Here is an 18157-nt window from a genome sequence, read left to right on the forward strand (position 1 = left end):
GAAATGAAGCCAAAATTGGTGCTCTAAACTTAGCAAGGTGATTTTTTAATTTCCTGTGGCCTAATTATTTTGTTTCTGTAGCATTTTATATTTATAGTAATGGCTAGAATTCAAGTAGAGTGCCATTCTTTCTACAAGGTGTTCAAGCAAGAACAGCTCATTACAACATCACTAAGAGGCTACAAGGATATATTTATTGAGAATGACCTTGGATAAGTAACTTGGCTTCCCGGAGCCTCAGTTTTCCCATCTGTAAAATAGGGACCACAAATAAAGTGCCTATCATGTGTCTAGCACATAGATGACACTCAGTATAGGGCCCATTCCTGCCCCTTACTAACTTAGTCATGCTGACACTGTCCCTCCTGGTAAAGACGAAACAAGCATTATCAGCTTCAGAGTAATTAAAACTTAGATACGGAACACAAATCAGTTAAGTGGGACACAGAAATCGATGTTATCAGGAACTTGAGCTGAGTCAATTATTGCAGCTATTAAAGAGTGTAAAAACCTGTGTGTTACAGTAAGCCCAGAGTGTCACATGAGTTTATTAAGGGAGTATTGTAGTAGAATAGTTACGAACCCTGTTCTGGTCTCAGACACATCTGGAACTTTATCCTGGCTCTCCCTGGTGGCCTAGGGCCCTTGTGCAAACTCCTGTCTAAGCTTCAGTTTTCTCATTTATAAGATGCAGACAATAACACCTAGTTTACAAGGATCATATGACTATATACAAAGTGCTTAGCCGAATGCCTGGTACAGAGTATAGGTTCAATAAGTGATAGCTGTTGTTTCTATGATTCCAGAAATTTTCTCCAAAATTTTCTCCAAAAGCATCCAAAAATGCTTTCTCATTTCCTCACAATTACACCCCCTAAGCCAGTAGACTTGGGACTTGAGAATCCACTACATGCATTGAGTCCGCATTTCCTCTGTCCCTAGGGATGGTGAACTTCAGTGAGGTGTCCGGATACCCCGTCCTGCAGCACTGGAAGGTCCGCTCTGTGATGTACCACATCAAACTCAAACAAGTGACCATCTCTCAGGGTGAGCACAGCTGCAAGCCATCCCTCCCACCTGCTCCTGGGGTGTGGCATTCCTTCCCAAGGGCACAAGCCTTTTATCAATGTTGAAGATGCCATCCAAAATGTAGCCACTCCACGAGATCTATAACCTAGTCACTCGATTCACCCTTCAGGGCAAATGGCTGGAATCGGATCATTTTCTTAGCATAGATTAAATTGCAAGTCTTATCTTGGATAATAGAAGAGATGGAAAGGGCAAGGCGGGAACCACTGGAGATAAATTTAAACACTTATTTTATCATATTTCCTGGAGTCACCCAGCGTATAGAGAGGATATGCGAAAGCAAACTTTTTATAAATTGACAGAATAAAACTTTCCAAGTGCAAAGAGTATACTTTACTATACCTTAGAGGTTCTATATGATGCAAGAAATAAGGGAAAGAGAGCAAGAAAGAGGAAGGGGAGTGGAAAAATAGAAAATAGCTATGGTTCCTAAAAGCAAGTAAGTAAGATAGATGGATAGATAGATAGATGAATGTAGATTTATCTACATCTATGTTTTATATATATAAAGATATGTATATATATATCTTTATATCTAATAAGTTAAGGAGTAGTGAACTCTGAACTTAGGATAAATTGTTCCAAAACAGAAAAATGAGGCACCTTGTATAAGTATTCTTCAAATCTTAGTGATAAATAGAGAGTTGTGAAGAGAAGTGAGACATATACTAGAGAAAGAAGAGGCATTAAGGATATAGAACATCTCCAAAGTACACAAAGGGACTCAGAACTTTTTATTTTCTATCACGAAAGAGTTCTTGGCAAGAAGGGTTTGGGATGTGGCTATTACTGAAGTGAGCTCTGCTGGTGCAGAAAACACTTGGAACGAGCAAAGTTACTCGTCATCCTAGAAAAATACGGCAGTATTTTTCACATACTCAGTTTGCACGCAGCACAGGTGCTATGCATATCAGGGGTTAACAATCACATATCTCTGCTGCCACGTGCTTTTAAAAGCCACACATGGCATCATGGACGATGTGGACCTCTGCACTTGGGGTCTCAAGCCTGGGCCGGGCTCTGCCTTGTCCTGATAGGACACAGGTGTGTCAAAAAGAAGGCTGTACAAAGTTGGTCAGGTAGAGAAGGTATTGGATTTGGAAAATTTGTCATAGGTTATCTTTCTGACAAATATGAATCTCTTAAACAGGGAAGGCAAATCCAAGGAGATTTGTCTGGGGAGGAGGCAAACAGGTTCCTTCCTCCATTTGCCATTTCAAAGTCTTTATACTTTTGATTTTCTTAAATAAGTGTAAGCAGTGTTTTAGTGGCTTTCCTTATCTTTCTTCTTCCATTATCTTCCCATACCCATTTCTCTGCATGAAGGCAGCATCCTGAAAACTTTTTTGGTCACTACCCACAGTTACAGCACAGTTTACACCGTGACCTTGTGCACAGGCATGTCCCCACATACACACCACAGAAGGTTCATGAAGCCATACTTCATCTTCCCAAGTGAAATGTTCTCTGCTGGTATTTGCGTTTCTATTTTAGACTGTGCTATTCTTTTTCATTTTTTAAATGCTATTATTTGAGCTCACTAAATTGATTTAATGTCATGACTTGTGATTTGAAACAAAAAACTTTGACTTAAGCAGGGAGGTAGTGGAGATTTGATAATGTTATACTTAACTTGCACGAAGTTAACAACATAACTAACTGGGTGGAAGAAATATTCTTTTAGGAACTGAAATGTCTGATTTAGCTACCTGGAAGTACCTGGTAGCTCCAGCCAGCTCTCCAACATCACTTTGGGCCACATGACACTTGCACATTGAGGCTGGATGGCCTGGGAATCCAGATACCCATATTGTAAGTCCTCACTCTTTTTCTTGGGTGACCTTTCTCCATAGCCCTCAGCAATGCTCTCCACTCCCTAGACGGGGCTACATCTCGTGGGGATTTTGTAGCCTTGTTGGACCAGTTTGGCAACCATTACATCCAGGAAGCTATCTACGGCTTTGAGGAATCCTGCTCTATCTGGTACCCAAACAAGCAGGTCCAGCGGCGACTCTGGCTGGAATACGAAGACATCAGCAAAGGTGAGTGACATGCTCGTCAGCAAGTTCTACTCCCTGTGCAAGTCCTGGCTGCCTAGGTACATCCATAGGACCAAAAATAAGGAGTCTGTAGGTGAAGGACTAATTCAGATTTGCCTCGATGTCCTTGCCCACCTTTTAAATTGCCAAGGTTTGGTTGCTAAAACCAGATGTCAAAATGGGAGTATTTGGGGAAACTTTATATGCAGGAGGGGGTCCAAACTGTATGACCACTGAGCGGGTTATCATAGAGGGGGTCTTCTAAAGGGCTTACCAGCCACCATGCATCCTGTTACCATAGCACGGGCAAAATACTAGACGGTTCTTATGGAGTGGGGGAGAAAAGGAGAGCGTTTCAGCCTCCCCCACCACTCCCTGCCTCCGGCAATCCCATCCTACACTGGCTGGCAACCCCTTCCGGTAATTGCATAGTAAACCCCTTCTCACTCCATCCTGCCCTGTGTTTAGGGGCAATTTTCCTACTGCTCTGTGCTGTGAGGAAATCTCCGTTGCCCCAGGTGTTTGTGTAGCTCTGGATAACAGCCTCCCAAATAAATCTTGGTCCACTGTTTGATGGCAAGTTAGTATTCAGTCCAAGTAAGTATAAGAAATTGGAATTTCTGGGACCCTTTGAATCACCTTCTGATGTAGGAGGAGTACTGGCTGGTAAATTTGTGTTCTGATCAACCAAGACTGGTTTAGAATTGCCATTCATGGAATTTCTTCTTCTGAGCTTATCCTCATGGCATTCTGATGAGCTCAAATTATGGATGTGTGAGTTGCTAAAGGGCAAGTGATGAAATTAGCACAGTGAAAACTCAAGAAGTAGGTCATCCTAAGATTTAATGATCAAGGGTCCCTCTGAGACTAGGGACCCCCTGCTGTCATCAGTGCTACAGTGGGAGAAAATATGCTCCCGTGGCTGAGATGCCCTTGGTTCTCTGAGCTCCATACAGATTTCTATTTTGTCTTGAGGCATGAGAGCCCCTCTTCTGACTGGGAGCTTTCTTCCAAAAGAAGCAAGAGGCTTGTACCTGGACTGCAGGCTTCCCCCCAGGTCCTGATTCCTCTAAGCTCAAAGAGACAACCGCAGGCTTCTTGTATCCCTTCAAACTTCAGCATCTTAAAATTGTTCTGATTCCAGTTTGCCAAGAAGGAGTATAATGTAAGCACATTTCGATAAGACCAGTTCCAGCTGGCAAAACTTTGTTATGTTTCCATGCCAGAGCCTAGCGATTGAACCAAAGGACTAAAGCCTCCTCTATTTCTGTTTGCCAGTGGTTCAGGGATTGCCAGGCTCTAGGACTGCTGGGAGATGCGAGTCTGACCTTCCTCAGAACTCCTGGTTCTGCCTCTTGCGTCTATCCTGAGCATTGTAGTATCCTTAAGGTTAAATGCGAAGCCCAGGAGGGAACTTTGTCCATGGCCTTGGCACTATGCCCTATCCCTCTCCATTCTTACACACAGGAACCAATTTTGTCACAGTCCAACTGTTGGCTTTAGTTCTCATAAATATGATGTATATCACCCTTTGCTTGTTATTGATATTAAAAGATATTCAGATATTTTAGTATGTTTATTTTGATCTCTTGCAGTTGTCCATGTATACCTGGCCCCCAGCTGACTCCTGTATCTTACCTCTGTGTCATAGAGTTTATCTCTCTTATTGTTGGATGTGATTCTTACCCATAAATATTTTTCTTCTCCCTGCGCACTAACTTCTTTTTATTCCCAAAGCACGAAGCATGCTACTGATTAAGGATTATAAGTGCATAAGACAAAGGAAGATTTTCTTCTGCTTTTCTGCACTCTGGAGAGGATTGCTCCGGAGTGGAATTTATACACTAGTGGTGACAAGTGTTCTGAGAGGGCTATACCTACCATGGCATAAAAGTGACACCTTTTTAGACTCGAGTCCTTTAATTATATGTTCTTGCCTATTCTAACTTTAAAAACTTTCCAGTGAAAAGGGGTTTTGTGTTCTTTGCTTTTGTACCTATGATTAGATACCTAAAATTGCTTATGGATTGAATAGGACAGAGGTTTATCGGGGTGAAATGAAATGGAAAGATCACAGGACTGAAAGGCTGGGACTCTAGAATCTGCCAGGTGACTTGTGTTTAGTCAATCAACTATAGGCATCTCCCCTGTAAAGCCTTCTGTAGTTTCTTCCAGCTCTGACAGTTTATGGATCCTAGAAGTCCCCTTTATGTGAGAGGCTTTCTCAGGTGACACATTTGAGTAAAAGACTTTCCTCTTCTTTCTACAAATCACTACACAACTTCTTGAGGGTAGGTTCTATGCCTTATTCAACTTTGAAATCCCAGGGTCCAGCACAGAGCCGGGCACATGACAGTCCCTCAGCAAGTGTTTGTTATTGTTGAGGTTGTTGTTAGTGATGGCAGTTGGGGTTGTCTCGGTGGGAACGGTGGTTAAAAGCTCTTCTGATGTGGTGACTTCCCACGTGGGTTTTATCATAGACACATAAAACGCTTTAGGTACGCCTGACTGATAAGAACTCAGAGATGGGTATTTTTGAACAGATCTTCAGGAGGCAGCCTTGTATTCAACAGCCACTTATTCGTCGTACAACCACTATATGGTTTGGTCAGACCATTATGTAGGAGCACCTGTCTTAAGATAAGTGTGACTGGAGCCCATGAATAACATATTTCCATTTCTCACGGTCTAAGATTAGCCTCTCTTCTTTTTCTTTTACAGAGCAAATAAAGACTATCTGAATTGAAATTTCCAACCTCACTCTCTCTAATTCTAAACTGACTTCCATCTTTTCTCATCATCCTTTGCCCTTGTGCCTCAGGAAATGCAGTGAGTTCCTCCTCTTCAGGCGAATCTCTCCACCTGTACACTTGCTTCCTTCCCTTTCTGCTTCCTCTTAGTCCTCACTCATTCATTAGCCTCCTCTTTTTTCATCTCTGCAACCTCTTCAGCCGCAATTATCCCTTCGCCAACCTTCTATTTTCCAAAAAATAATATTTTTATAAATATGCAACTCTTTTACCACTGTTTCCTTTCAACATGTCACCATCAAATTTCTTGAGTAAGTAGTTTATACATCTTTTCTCTACTTCCTCAACTTCTTTTCACTCTTCCAGTAATTGCTTTCAGCCCCGCCACCCTTACAGAACTTGCTCTGGAGAAGGAAAAAAAAGACTTTATAGGCGGAGGTTCATTTTTCTATTCTGTGACCATTTCATCTATCTCAGCTAAAGAATTTGTCCCTTTTGGCCAGGTCCGCCTTCTTGCAAATCCTCTCCCTTTGTGTCTCTGATGCTATTCTGTCCAGATTCTCTTCATAAGTCTTTGACCTTTATTTCTCATTCTTTTTTGCCCTCACTCCTCTAAAGAAATCGCTTACATTTTGGTCATTTTCTAGGATTTCACCCTTAATGTTCATTTCTTCTTCACTGTTGCTGGGTGATTCTCTTTTGTATCTACCTCGACCCACATCTCAAATCCTTCCCTTCTCCCTGAAATTCAAAAGCTCATTTGTCTGTGAGTGTTTACCATTTCTACCTGGATATTCTGTAGGCACCTCAATGATCAGCATCTCTTTTCTCTGTATCTGCTAGTAGATTCATGAACCACATTGATGGGTCAAAATATAAAGTGAGGGGTCTTTTATATTCTCCTCCACCCTCCACATTCAACCATTTACAAGTTCTGTTCTTTTTACCCCCTAAATATTTCTTCAGCAGGTGTCTTCTCGTCCATTTCTCAAAATTGTATGAGTTTACAGTATCAGTTCTCATAAGAAATATTGAAATAGCATCCTCAGGTGCCTTCTTCAGTTTCCTGCCACTCTCGTCCATTCTGCATTTCACTATCTGTTATCTTTTTAAAATGCCCCTTAACGACATGACTCTTGAGCTTGGAGCCCGTCACTAATGCCCTACTGCCTTCTCAGCATGAACATGGCTTCACTCCCTGTATTAGTTTCCCATGGCTGCTGTAACAAATGACTACAAACTTGGTGGCTTAAAACAACATAAATTTATTTCCTGAAAGTTCTGGGGCCAGAGATCCAAAATCAGTTTCACTGGTCTAAGCTCAAGGTACTAGTGGGGCTGGAGGATCCTTCTAGAGGCTCTAGGAGAGAACCCCTTTTTTGCCCTTTCCAGCTCACAGTGGCCTCCTGTATTCCTTGGCTTGTGGCCCCTTTCTCCATCTTCAAAGTGCATCACTCCAATGTCTGAGTCACATGGTCTTCTCTCTGACTCTTTCTGCCTCCTCACGTAAGGACCCTTTTGATTACATTGAGTCCACCAGATAATGCAGGATAATCTCCCCATCTCAAGAGTCTTAATTTAAGCATATCTGTACACTCTCTTTTGCCAGGCACAGGTAACATTCATAGGTTCTAGAAATTAGGACCTGGGCATCTTTGGGAGCAAATATTCAGCCTACCACACCCTCTACCCTCTCTGGCTGCTGCATCACTGACCATTGCCTACCCCGAGCATTCCTCCACTCTGATGACACAAGACTGCTTGCTATCAGTCCAAAACCCTTGCATTTGATTCCAGACAGTTTAAGGCCTCAGAGTCTCCCTTCCTGCTCCAGTCTGAGGCCAGAGGTATGTGCTCTAAAGTCTCCACAATTACTCGTCCCACTCAGAAATTTTCTCTTGGGCCCTCTCTTGCCCACCCGGCCCCCTGACCCTGCTCCATTCCCTGGTGTCTGTTCCTTTGCCTCATTTCTGGATGGATCTTATTCTCTTCTTAGGCCCTTAGGATCAGCAGATCAGTCTTCCTGGCTATGATTTCTGTTTCTTGCTTGTGTCTTTTAATCGCCCCCTTCAGCTCTATAAATTGTCATCTGCAATTAAATGATACCTTGACCCAGTGTCAGGCCCCAACTCTGGGTCCAGGGTCAAGGTTCCCACTGGTTCAGAAGAGGAGATTGAGCCTTTCCACACTTCTGAGCCTACCTAACCTTGTCCTCTATCTACCCCTTTTCTACCATCACCTTTCTACTCTTCAAGAGCCAGTTCTAACATCACCACTTCCACCAAGCCTTCCTTCTAGTCAGAATTCTTTGCTTCCTGTTTCATGCTTTTGGAGCTCCTTATATATATCCTTTGACAGCACTCTTGACATTTCCCTGTATTGTCATTTCCCTGTATGACTGTCTCCCATGATAATAGACTTGGCAGCATGTACCATATTTCCCTCCTTTTTGTAATTTAAAAAGTTTATTTAAAAAATGCAAAATGTGTAAAACAGAATAAAGTGAAAAATACATCTTCCTCTCACTCTTATCTCCCAGCCATCTAGTTCCACTCCCCAGAGGCAACCAGGCAACTGTTACTACAGTTTACTGTCTATCTATCCAGATATATTCTATTCCTAGCTATGTGGAAGTGAGCAAAGAAAGTTGCAGAAAAGTAGATATATTAGGGTCTTGTCTGTTTTCAAAATGTTATATATAAATATATGCATATACACATCTATATAAGTATAATCTTTAGCCTCTCTCTCACTATCTATGTATATTTAGATATGTGTGTGTGTATGTATGTACACACAAGTTATCTGTTTGTTTCAAGATTAGGGATATGGTATAGGGTAGGGGCTTTTATTTTTTGTACTAAAAACTTCTGTGTTGCTCTTCCTACAATAAGCATGTGCCACTTCTTTAATAAAACTTTTTTAACACTGAAAAATATATTCTGAAAAGTTTCTGTTATCTAAAGACTTAGAAAGTTAACTGGAAAAAAACAAATCACACAATTGTATCTACAAAGAGCTGAACTTTGGATAGAAATCTGGGAGGAAGTGCAAAACAATAGGATCATTTCTTACCAATCTTTGAGTCTTCACCCCTGACACAGGGCCTGGCATATTGTTAGCATCTGTTGTACTGTTTGTTGAACGAATAGATCCTTTATTTTGTTCTTACTTCAGAAGAAAGCAGTAAAAAGAGCCACAGATCTGTAGATTCCAGAGAAGTGACCAAAATTTGAACCTTCTTCAAATAAGAACTTCCAAGGGCTTAATTTTAATCCTCAACCTGACACACTAAAGCTCAGTACATTTTCTTTCTCTCTTTCTTTCTTTTTTTTTTTTTTCTTTTTTTTGGTACTCCATTCAGGAGTGGATTTCCTCAGATCTTTCTTCCTTCTCTTTTCCAATATCACTTTCATTGCTACATTAGATCTGACCTTTGCCATAGCTTTTCCTCGCCGTTGCTTTTGGGGCATATCACTGGGGTTATCTGGGTTGACAATTGGCAATAAGCAAGCTCTTCCTTTCTGTTGTACCTTGTAGTCCATAATCCACTGGGGGTTGGGGCATAATCCACAGCGGGTTGGTTGGTTGGTTTCCAGCCAGTTGCTTCCTTTCCATGGGGAAAGCTAAGAAGAATAGCTTCCTCTTCTTCCAAGACACAAGTTGAGAGTTTGTCCCTTAAGGGGACCCTCTAGCTCTGAGAAGTCTTAAGTTAGATTAGAATCAAAGAAAGAAGTAAGCCACCTGGATGGCATTGTATTTCTACCACACAGGATGCCACGTTTTCTATTTTTCATCAGTTATTTTTTGGGAGGACAGAGCCCGAGAAAGACTCAGTTGGCTCCTCTGCCCAGGATAGTGAACAGATTTCTTCCATGGCTGAAGCAAAAACAATAGCTGAAGCAGCCATCAGCCTCTGATCCAGTCTGTGAGTGCTGGTCAGCAGAGACCTAGTCTTGTGTATTTGATGCCAATGAAGAGTAATAACTTAAGTGTGTATAATGCTTTCTGTTTTACGACCCCAGGGTTGCAAACCAGCTGCAAAGGCTCTCTTTATGCACATTTACGACGACAAAGTTAGCACACAAGTGGCAAAGCGATTATGGCATACAGCTATTTTCTTTCAATGATTAATTAATTCATTCAACAAACGTTTGCTGAGGGCCTGCTACATGCAAAACCCTGAAGTGAGCAGAGAGGAGGTTTAGAGAAGACATCTGTTCTATGGCATTCCCAGGCAGACAGGCCTGATGAAGATGCCACTGATGCTGAACCGGGTGGTATCATAAACAGAGGCTTCCAAGAGGATCTGAGCTTTTCTAAACATATGTGTGAGGATTTATTTTGAGTCTTCAAGTCCCCAGGCTCTGATGCAGAGTCCGGAGTAAAGTGGATCTGTAGGTTGAGGGAAGAAGTTACCAAAATAATATTACCAAACAGCCTGTTACATAAGTGTTCTCATTTAATCCTCAAACATACACATCACTTAAGTCTTACGTTCCCTATTTATAGATAAGAAAATAAAGCCTCAGAGAGCTTAAATAACTTGCATGTGGTCACCTAAGCAGTAAGTGGCAGAGTGAGGATAAGAATGCCTTCACCTACTGAGATACATTGCAAATGGCAGCTTGCTGTTTTGCCTGCCAGTGGCACAAGAAGAGATGAAGGTGGGAAGATGAGTGGGCCAAATGGAAGTAGGATCAAGATGGAATTGAAGCCAGGTGACTGGTCTAAAGTGACCACTACAGGGCCAGATGTCAACCATGGTTAGACTTCAGGAAGGATCCACTGTCTTTCATCTTGAGTTTTCAGGATTTTTGGTTATTTGTTGTGGGTTTTTTTTGGCCATGATATATGATGATGACCCAGTTTCTGGAGGAGTTTTTGTTTTTCTGTACAGCCGTGCTTTTCAGAATTTAATATGCCTATGTATCACCTGGGATGTTGTTGAAATGGTGATTCTGATTCAGTGAGTCTGGGTGGGGCCTGAGATTCTGCACGTCTAACAAGCTCTTGGATGACACCAGAGCTGCTAGTCTGAGGACGACATTCTGAATAGCAAAGCTAGATTCTCTCCTCAAAGACCAACAGGGAGTGGGTTTCCCCATCATCCCTGCTCTTCCTGTCCAGTGCAGGAACTTCAACACGGGAGCCATGGCACGGTGGCCTCCAGGGCTGTGTCCTGGTATCATCTCCACAGTGGAGAGTCTCACAGAAAGGAGGACAAGCCTGAATGGTTTTCACTTTAGGCCAGGACTTTTCTCTGATTAAGCCATTGATCATTAGGCTTGTATGCAGAATTGAACAGTCTTAAGCCCTCAGGCACTGAAGGGAATTGGAAACATGCCAACGATCAGGATTAAAGGTGATAAGCTGTTTTTTAAAAAAAACTCTGTGCTGTAGGCAACACTGTCCTCATCTTACTATCTCAAACATTCTATTTTTTAAAATAGTATTCAAGAGGTCCCCATTTTTTCCTCTCAAAACCAAAAATTATTGGAGTTTCATATTTTTACCTGGCTATTATTATTTTAGTTGATGGGACAATTCTGGTGGTGATGTCAAACTTCTTTCATATAATGATGGGCCTGACAGTAGTGACATCTTGTCCATAATGTACAATTTAGTAGTTGATCATATAGTTTTCTGGATTATTCTCTCCTCCAAATATGTAAGTTTTGCCTTAACAGTTTGATGGATTGCTTCCGGAGAGTGGGCTCATTCATTCATTTATTCAGTTCCTTCTATATCTAAGCACTGGTGTAGGCACTGGTCCAATAATGGTGAATGATGCAGAAAATCTTCCTGCTTCTGTGGAGCTTCTATCTTAGTGAAGAGAGAAAGAAAGTGGCAAGTGACAAATGAAAGCAATAATTCTAGATAGTGACATATACTATGAAGAAACTAAAATCAGGGGGTGTAATAGAGGGTGACTGGAGGATGGGTGGGGGAGCTGATTAAGATGGCAGGCACAGGGCACTTCCCTGGTGGTCCAGTGGTTAAGACTCCATGCTTCTATTGCATGGGGCACAGGTTCAATCCCTGATCCTGCATGCCGAGAGGCAAAAAAAAAAAACAAAGATGGCAGGCACAGAGAAGGCCTCAATGATGGTAATGAAGGGGTGAGTTTGAGCTGAGACCTGGCAGACAAGACAGAGCACACAAAGATCGGGGGGCCGAACAGTCCAGGTAGGGGACATAGCAAATGCAAAAGCTTCATAATTTTTTGAATTCTCATAGCTTCTAGCATCAGGTAGGGCGTACAGAAGTTAGCTGGTAAATATCAGACTGTTAACCAACATGACTGAGAAGAAAGAGGCCTGGATTCTCTGGTGGAATATGGAGAGAAGAAGCTTTACTTCTAGCCAGACTTGTTCTGTTTCCTAGATTCAGCAAGCTAAGCTGGGATCAATTTGTTTAGCCCATCGTCTTTTATCCAACATTTAGCTCAATGCTCAGGTGGGCTGGCCATGGTGCTCTCGCCCCAAGAGAAATAAGCATATGGCGACAGGCTTACGAGTCCAATACATATACCTACCATGACTTTTATCTCGGTCTTAAGCCATGGTCTCCATACCAAAACTAATAGTTTATGTCTGCACAAGAAAATATGTTGGGAAAAAATTACAGGATAAATGGTGAGGCAATGGGAAATCCTGCAGCAAATGTGGAAATCTGAACTTGATATCACTTGGGCTTCCCGCATCTTTTGGGATGGGTGCCTGTGTCTTAAGTGGTAATATGTCTATATTGTCCATCCAACTCTAAGGCAGCATGTTGAGGGAAAGAGCACTGGATGGGGAGTCAGGAGATCTGGGTTATTGGTCTCAGTTGAACCGTTAGTCAGCCAGCTGACCGTGGGTAAATTACTTAGCCCTCTTCAAAATCATCTTCCCATCTGTATAATCACTAACTTGAATTAGATTATACTTAAAGTTTCTTCTACTTTTGGTGTTCTGTGACTTCTACATATTCAGCAAATGATTTCTACTTCTCATAACACAATGCAACATTTAATAATGCCTGGCTCAAGGATAAATAGGCTAACTCAACTGATATTGCAATGGAAGGAGTAATGCAGCTGTTTATAGTGAGGATTTAGATTCAGATTGGCATCAGAATTTTTATTGAGAAGTTTAATTAGTGGCTGTGAGCCTCAGTTTCCATGTCTGTAAAATAGGGCTATTGCTACTTAGCTTACAAGTAAGGATCGTGTAAGGGTCGAATACAATAATTATTTATGAAACACAATGTCTAGCATACTGTAACTGTTCAGTGCATTGTGACATATTATTATGACTATTATTAGCACTAGCATTATTTCAGTGAGATTTGCGGTTCAGTTCACTATTTTTGCACAAAATAGCTGCTGATCAAAATGTCAAGGAGATGTCAGTAAAACTGGGTAAATTTTTTCTTCACAGAAACACTGATGTATATTTTAGAAGTCACAGATCACTAATTAGGCTAGTGGAACAGGGGGCGTCAAACCAAAATTACAAAAATTAAGACCAGAATCACATCTTTTGGCTGCTCTTTTCAGTCCCAGTTATAGCTCCTTTGCTAAGAAAAGACCAGGAAATAAGCACCACCCATATTAGAAGGATTTTTTTTTTTGGTGGGGTAAGGGAGGCTATAAGAATGTGCTCTCTGTGGAAAAGAATCCCTGGGGACGTTTTTTTGATAAGCAGCCTGGGTGTTACTGCTTTTTAAATGCAAAGCAGCTGTCAGGTGCATTCTCCAAAGGGGGAAAATTCATGCAAACGTCCAGCTGTACTATCCTTCCCTGTTACCTGTAACTCAAAGCCTGTGCCATCTGGTTCTGCTGCCTGCATACAGATGTGGACTCTGATCCCTCTTGTGCCCCAGAGGTGGGACCCTGGCCCTAGTAACAACCCAGGTTCCAACATAAGTGGATGTTGAGGTAGAAAGATAACTGGTTAGTAGTTTTTGGGTTTTTGTTAGGCTACTGTCTCCTCCTGTTTTCCATGAATAATCTGCTTTAGAGGAACACTCTTGTATTCTCAGAGTCCTGAGGAGGTCACCAGCTTCTGGAAGGTAAGGGATGTCTCTAGCAAATCTCTGAGGTCACTGCCTATTCCTACCCCATCTTTTTTTTTTTTTTTTTTTTTTGTGGTACGCGGGCCTCTCACTGCCGTGGCCTCTCCCACCGCGGAGCACAGGCTCCGGACGCGCAGGCTCAGCGGCCATGGCTCACGGGCGCAGCCGCTCCATGGCATGCGGGATCCCCCCAGACCGGGGCACGAACCTGCGTCCCCCGCATCGGCAGGCGGACTCCCAACCACTGCGCCACCAGGGAAGCCCCCTACCCCATCTTTTGCAATACATAACGCCGTGCACCGAATCTAGCAGGCAATCAATAAATATTGGTTGAATGAATAAATGAGCAAATACCATACTTTTCTCTCCGCCTTTTCCTCTTCCAATGGAAATGGCAGCATATTGTCCAGGACAGCATCTCCTCAAACACCATCCCCTTCAACCCCCCGGCACCAGCCCACCCGCTCATCATCCCTCTTCCATAGCCACAGGACTGATTGTTTTGTGTGGGGGACATTATCCACTTGCCCCCCGACCCCGGAATTACGTCATGTCCTGGGATTTGGCATTAGAAAAATAGACTAGTCTTTAAAACCAAGTGATCGGGCTTCCCTGGTGGCGCAGTGGTTGGGAGTCTGCCTGCCGACACAGGGGACGTGGGTTCGTGCCCCGGTCCGGGAAGATCCCACATGCCGCGGAGCGGCTGGGCCCGTGAGCCATGGCCGCTGAGCCTACGTGTCCGGAGCCTGTGCTCCGCAACGGGAGAGGCCACAACAGTGAGAGGCCCGCGTACCAAAAAAAAAAAAAAAAAAAACAAAAGAAAACAAAAACCAAGTGATCAGCGACTGGGATTACATACTAGGAACTGGGGTAAATCCATGTGTGGACCTCCAGTTTGCAATCGTTATTTCAAGTTTCTGGCTACCAGTTAATGTTGTAGGAGCCAACAATAATCTTTCTTTTACCACCTTTCCTATAATGGCTTTTTAAAAAATATAGCAAGTAGGAAAGTTTTCTTTGTAGGGAGGGAGGGGGTAAGGGAGTATGTGTTAGGTGTAACATGCAACTTGTGTTTAAACTGAAACACAAGACATAAAACTACTGTGACTTAAACCAACACATCAACAAACCCCTTTCATCTAAGCTTACCCATTTGGCCACTAACCATTTCTGATTCATTCCTAGTTTCCATGCCTCTGTTGTTAAGAGACAGCCTCCCTGAATCTCATGGAACTCTTTGGAAGTTGGCTCAATTATTAAAAGATGTAAATTAAGAGGAAAAATTAAAAATACATGAGAAAAAACTAATGTCAAGGAAATCAGCAAAAAATGGATTAGGTAGGTAATTAATTTAGAAAAAAAAAATGAGAGTAGTTGACATCGTTTTCAAGCCTGGCCCCAACTGCCAGCTACACTACAAAATGCAGCTGATTAATGTTACAACAGTCAAAGGATCCAGAATACATCATTTCTGTCTCTGTTACTGATGAGAGGAAGATGGTTTTCCAATCAGATCAACTTCCCTCTAAAAAATTCCCAAGTGTACTTTGACATTATTGCTGTTAATTTTGCTGCCAGCAGAGTCAGGGACACGTAGACCTCAATTGGCAGCACCTTGAGGGAAGGCTGTGAGTTCTGCAAGGTAATGATGTTTAAGCATTCATTCAGAAATGTGTATTGTTTACTGTAGATCAGGTGCTGTGCTGGGCATCAGGAATATGATGGGTAATAAAAGAAGGCTCCTAACCCACTGTGGGATTCTAGATGTTGAGGTGTAAAGCATAACTCTGTCCTTTGCCAGCCTCATCTCACATCTTCTCTCCTTGCAATTGGCTAGTCAGTATCTATGGGACAGCATGGTTGAACCCTCTGGGGGACCCACGAAAGAGGCAAAGAAGGTCACTACGAGGTCCGGAACATACTTTCCACCTTGAGAGTTCATCCCACTCCTTGGAAAGTTTCTCAGGGGGCAGGTCTCAGCATATCCCGTCAACTACTGAAGTGCCCATACTGAAGGTGGCTGCTGCCCCCAGGAGCAATCTGTGAGACACGGAAGAGGGGGAGCAGAGGGGCACACGTGGAGAGCTTTAGGTGAAGACCCCTTGCACCACCAACAATTCCTGGGGCGAGGGGCTGTTGGACCAGGTTGGGCCATCGCTGGGTCACGTGTGGTGGCCACACCACTGCCTTGCTGCTTCGTGCAGGGCTGTTTGTAGACTACCTGTGCTCTGGTGACTGCCCACTGAGGCCAGAGAGGGGACCGTACCTGCCTAAACAGAGTTCATGGCCTGGGGCTCCAGGAAGTGGTCACACCGATCTCCCCTTAAAGCCTGACATGATTAGAAAGGAATAGATAGCTTGGCTAAGTCATAACCACACAAGGCCCGTCCACCTGGTTAAGTCTGGCAGGGGACAGGGTTCATTCCACATAGTTAGAATGTAACACCACAGAAGCCCTCAGTTTGGAGCAACTGCAAACATCAAGCAGGTTCAAAAGACTTAATTTTTCTTTGGCCGATTAATAAAAAAAATAACACAGAAAGAAAGAAAAAGAAAGGTAGAAAGAAGCGTTTCTCCAGCGCAATTTTTCAATAAATCCGCCAGTTAAAATATGTGCTTTGTAGGTGAAATGTGAGTGCCAGTGACAGGGAAAAACAGCCTAATCGGGTAAACCAACATCCTGGACTCCCTTGACATTTTTTTGTTTCCTTGGGGTTTTTCTTTAATCAGTTGATTCCACAGAGGCAGCTTATAAGGCCACTCTTTGCCTGTGCCTCTGTTGCCCACCTTGACTGCTGTGGTCCCTCCTGTAAATTTATTACAAGTCCAGTCGATTACCATGGTAATTGGTTCTATTTATATTGATGTGTTTGGGGCATTTACGGCTTTATGTATTTTTATTTGGTCTTCTTGTTTTGCCTTCTCCCTTAGAGAGCAGGGACTCTGCCCACTTCTTTGCGTCTCCGCATAGCTGTTGCCTTAGACTCTGCTCGCAGCGTGTTCACGATCAATATTGATCACAGTAACGTGGATGTAGATAATCAGGAGACGCCAGCCCCCAAGCTTTACTAATCGCTGCATCCTTTTACAGAGCTGGGTAGAAAGAAGAAGTGTTCTTTCTTTTTTTTTTTTTTTTGCAGTACGCGGGCCTCTCACTGTTGTGGCCTCTCCCGTTACGGAGCACAGGCTCCGGACGCGCAGGCTCAGCGGCCATGGCTCACGGGCCCAGCCGCTCTGCGGCATGTGGGATCTTCCCGGACCGGGGCACGAACCCGTGTCCCCTGCATCGGCAGGCGGACTCTCAACCGCTGCGCCACCAGGGAAGCCCAAGAAGTGTTATTTCTTGAGAATTTCCACAATATCTCCCTTCAAGGGTAATTCATGTGTTGGGCCCTGTATAGATCATGCATTCTGCATTTGTTGGGCTGATAAAGATCATTAATGATCTACAGATACACGTAAAAGCAAATTGAAACCAAAGAAAAGCTCTCTTATAATTCAATCAACCATTTTAAAGCATGGTTGATGATGGAATGATGGAAAAATGGGATGATGATTCAGTGTGTATTTATTGAGTTTCTACTTTGTGTAGGCGTTGGGCAATCATCACTGTAGAAGGAACATGATCCCTGCTCTGCTCTCACGGAGAAGACATGGATGAGACAATATAAACAAGTAAATAAAGAATAAACAAAATACTAGAAACTTTGGGTAATAAGGGTAATGAAGAGGGTGCTGTGATAAAGGATGACAGGGTCAGTATCCTCTTTAGAAAGGGTCATCAGGGAGGGTATGAGTGGTGTTTATGTTGAAATGTGGAGGATGAGCTGGAGAAAAGGCATCCCAGGAAGGGGGGAGTGGCCAGTGCAAAGTCCTGAGGTGGGGAAGCCCAGTGGGATTGCAGCCTAGGGAGTGAGGAAACCATGGCCTGGCTGGAGCTGGAAAGGACAAGGATGGCCATGCAGAGTCACGGAGGCAACTGCCCCGTGACTCTGCATGACCTATATGTTAGGATCCGTCCTGCACTGGGTGGAGAATAGCTTCAAGGGAGGCCAGAGTGGACACAAGGACACCAGTTAAGGACCTAAAGCAGGAACCCTGGCAGTGGACATGGAGAGGAAAGAACAGGGTAAGGTTTATTTGTGGAATAGAGAAACTTGAAGACAGGGTGGAGGAGGGGAAGAGGAGTGGAGATAATTCCTAGATATTCGCTTGAGC

The 18157-nt window shown here is 43.2% G+C and overlaps 1 protein-coding gene across 2 annotated transcripts in view; it reads left to right on the forward strand.

Annotated features, from left to right (window-relative positions):
- Window positions 1-18157, forward strand: part of ASTN1 (astrotactin 1) — a gene marked incomplete at both ends in the record, with an annotated part of 323470 nt that overhangs the window by 242843 nt on the left and 62470 nt on the right. For both annotated transcript variants that reach the window (XM_082865541.1, XM_082865542.1), the window contains 2 exons: window positions 943-1047; window positions 2943-3131. In XM_082865541.1, the coding sequence (XP_082721667.1) occupies window positions 943-1047; window positions 2943-3131 (294 nt within the window). The remainder of the gene's footprint in view (window positions 1-942; window positions 1048-2942; window positions 3132-18157) is intronic.

Source organism: Leucopleurus acutus, assembly GCF_964270905.1.
Source record: "Leucopleurus acutus genome assembly, chromosome: 2".
Classification (NCBI taxonomy): Eukaryota; Metazoa; Chordata; class Mammalia; order Artiodactyla; family Delphinidae; genus Leucopleurus; species Leucopleurus acutus.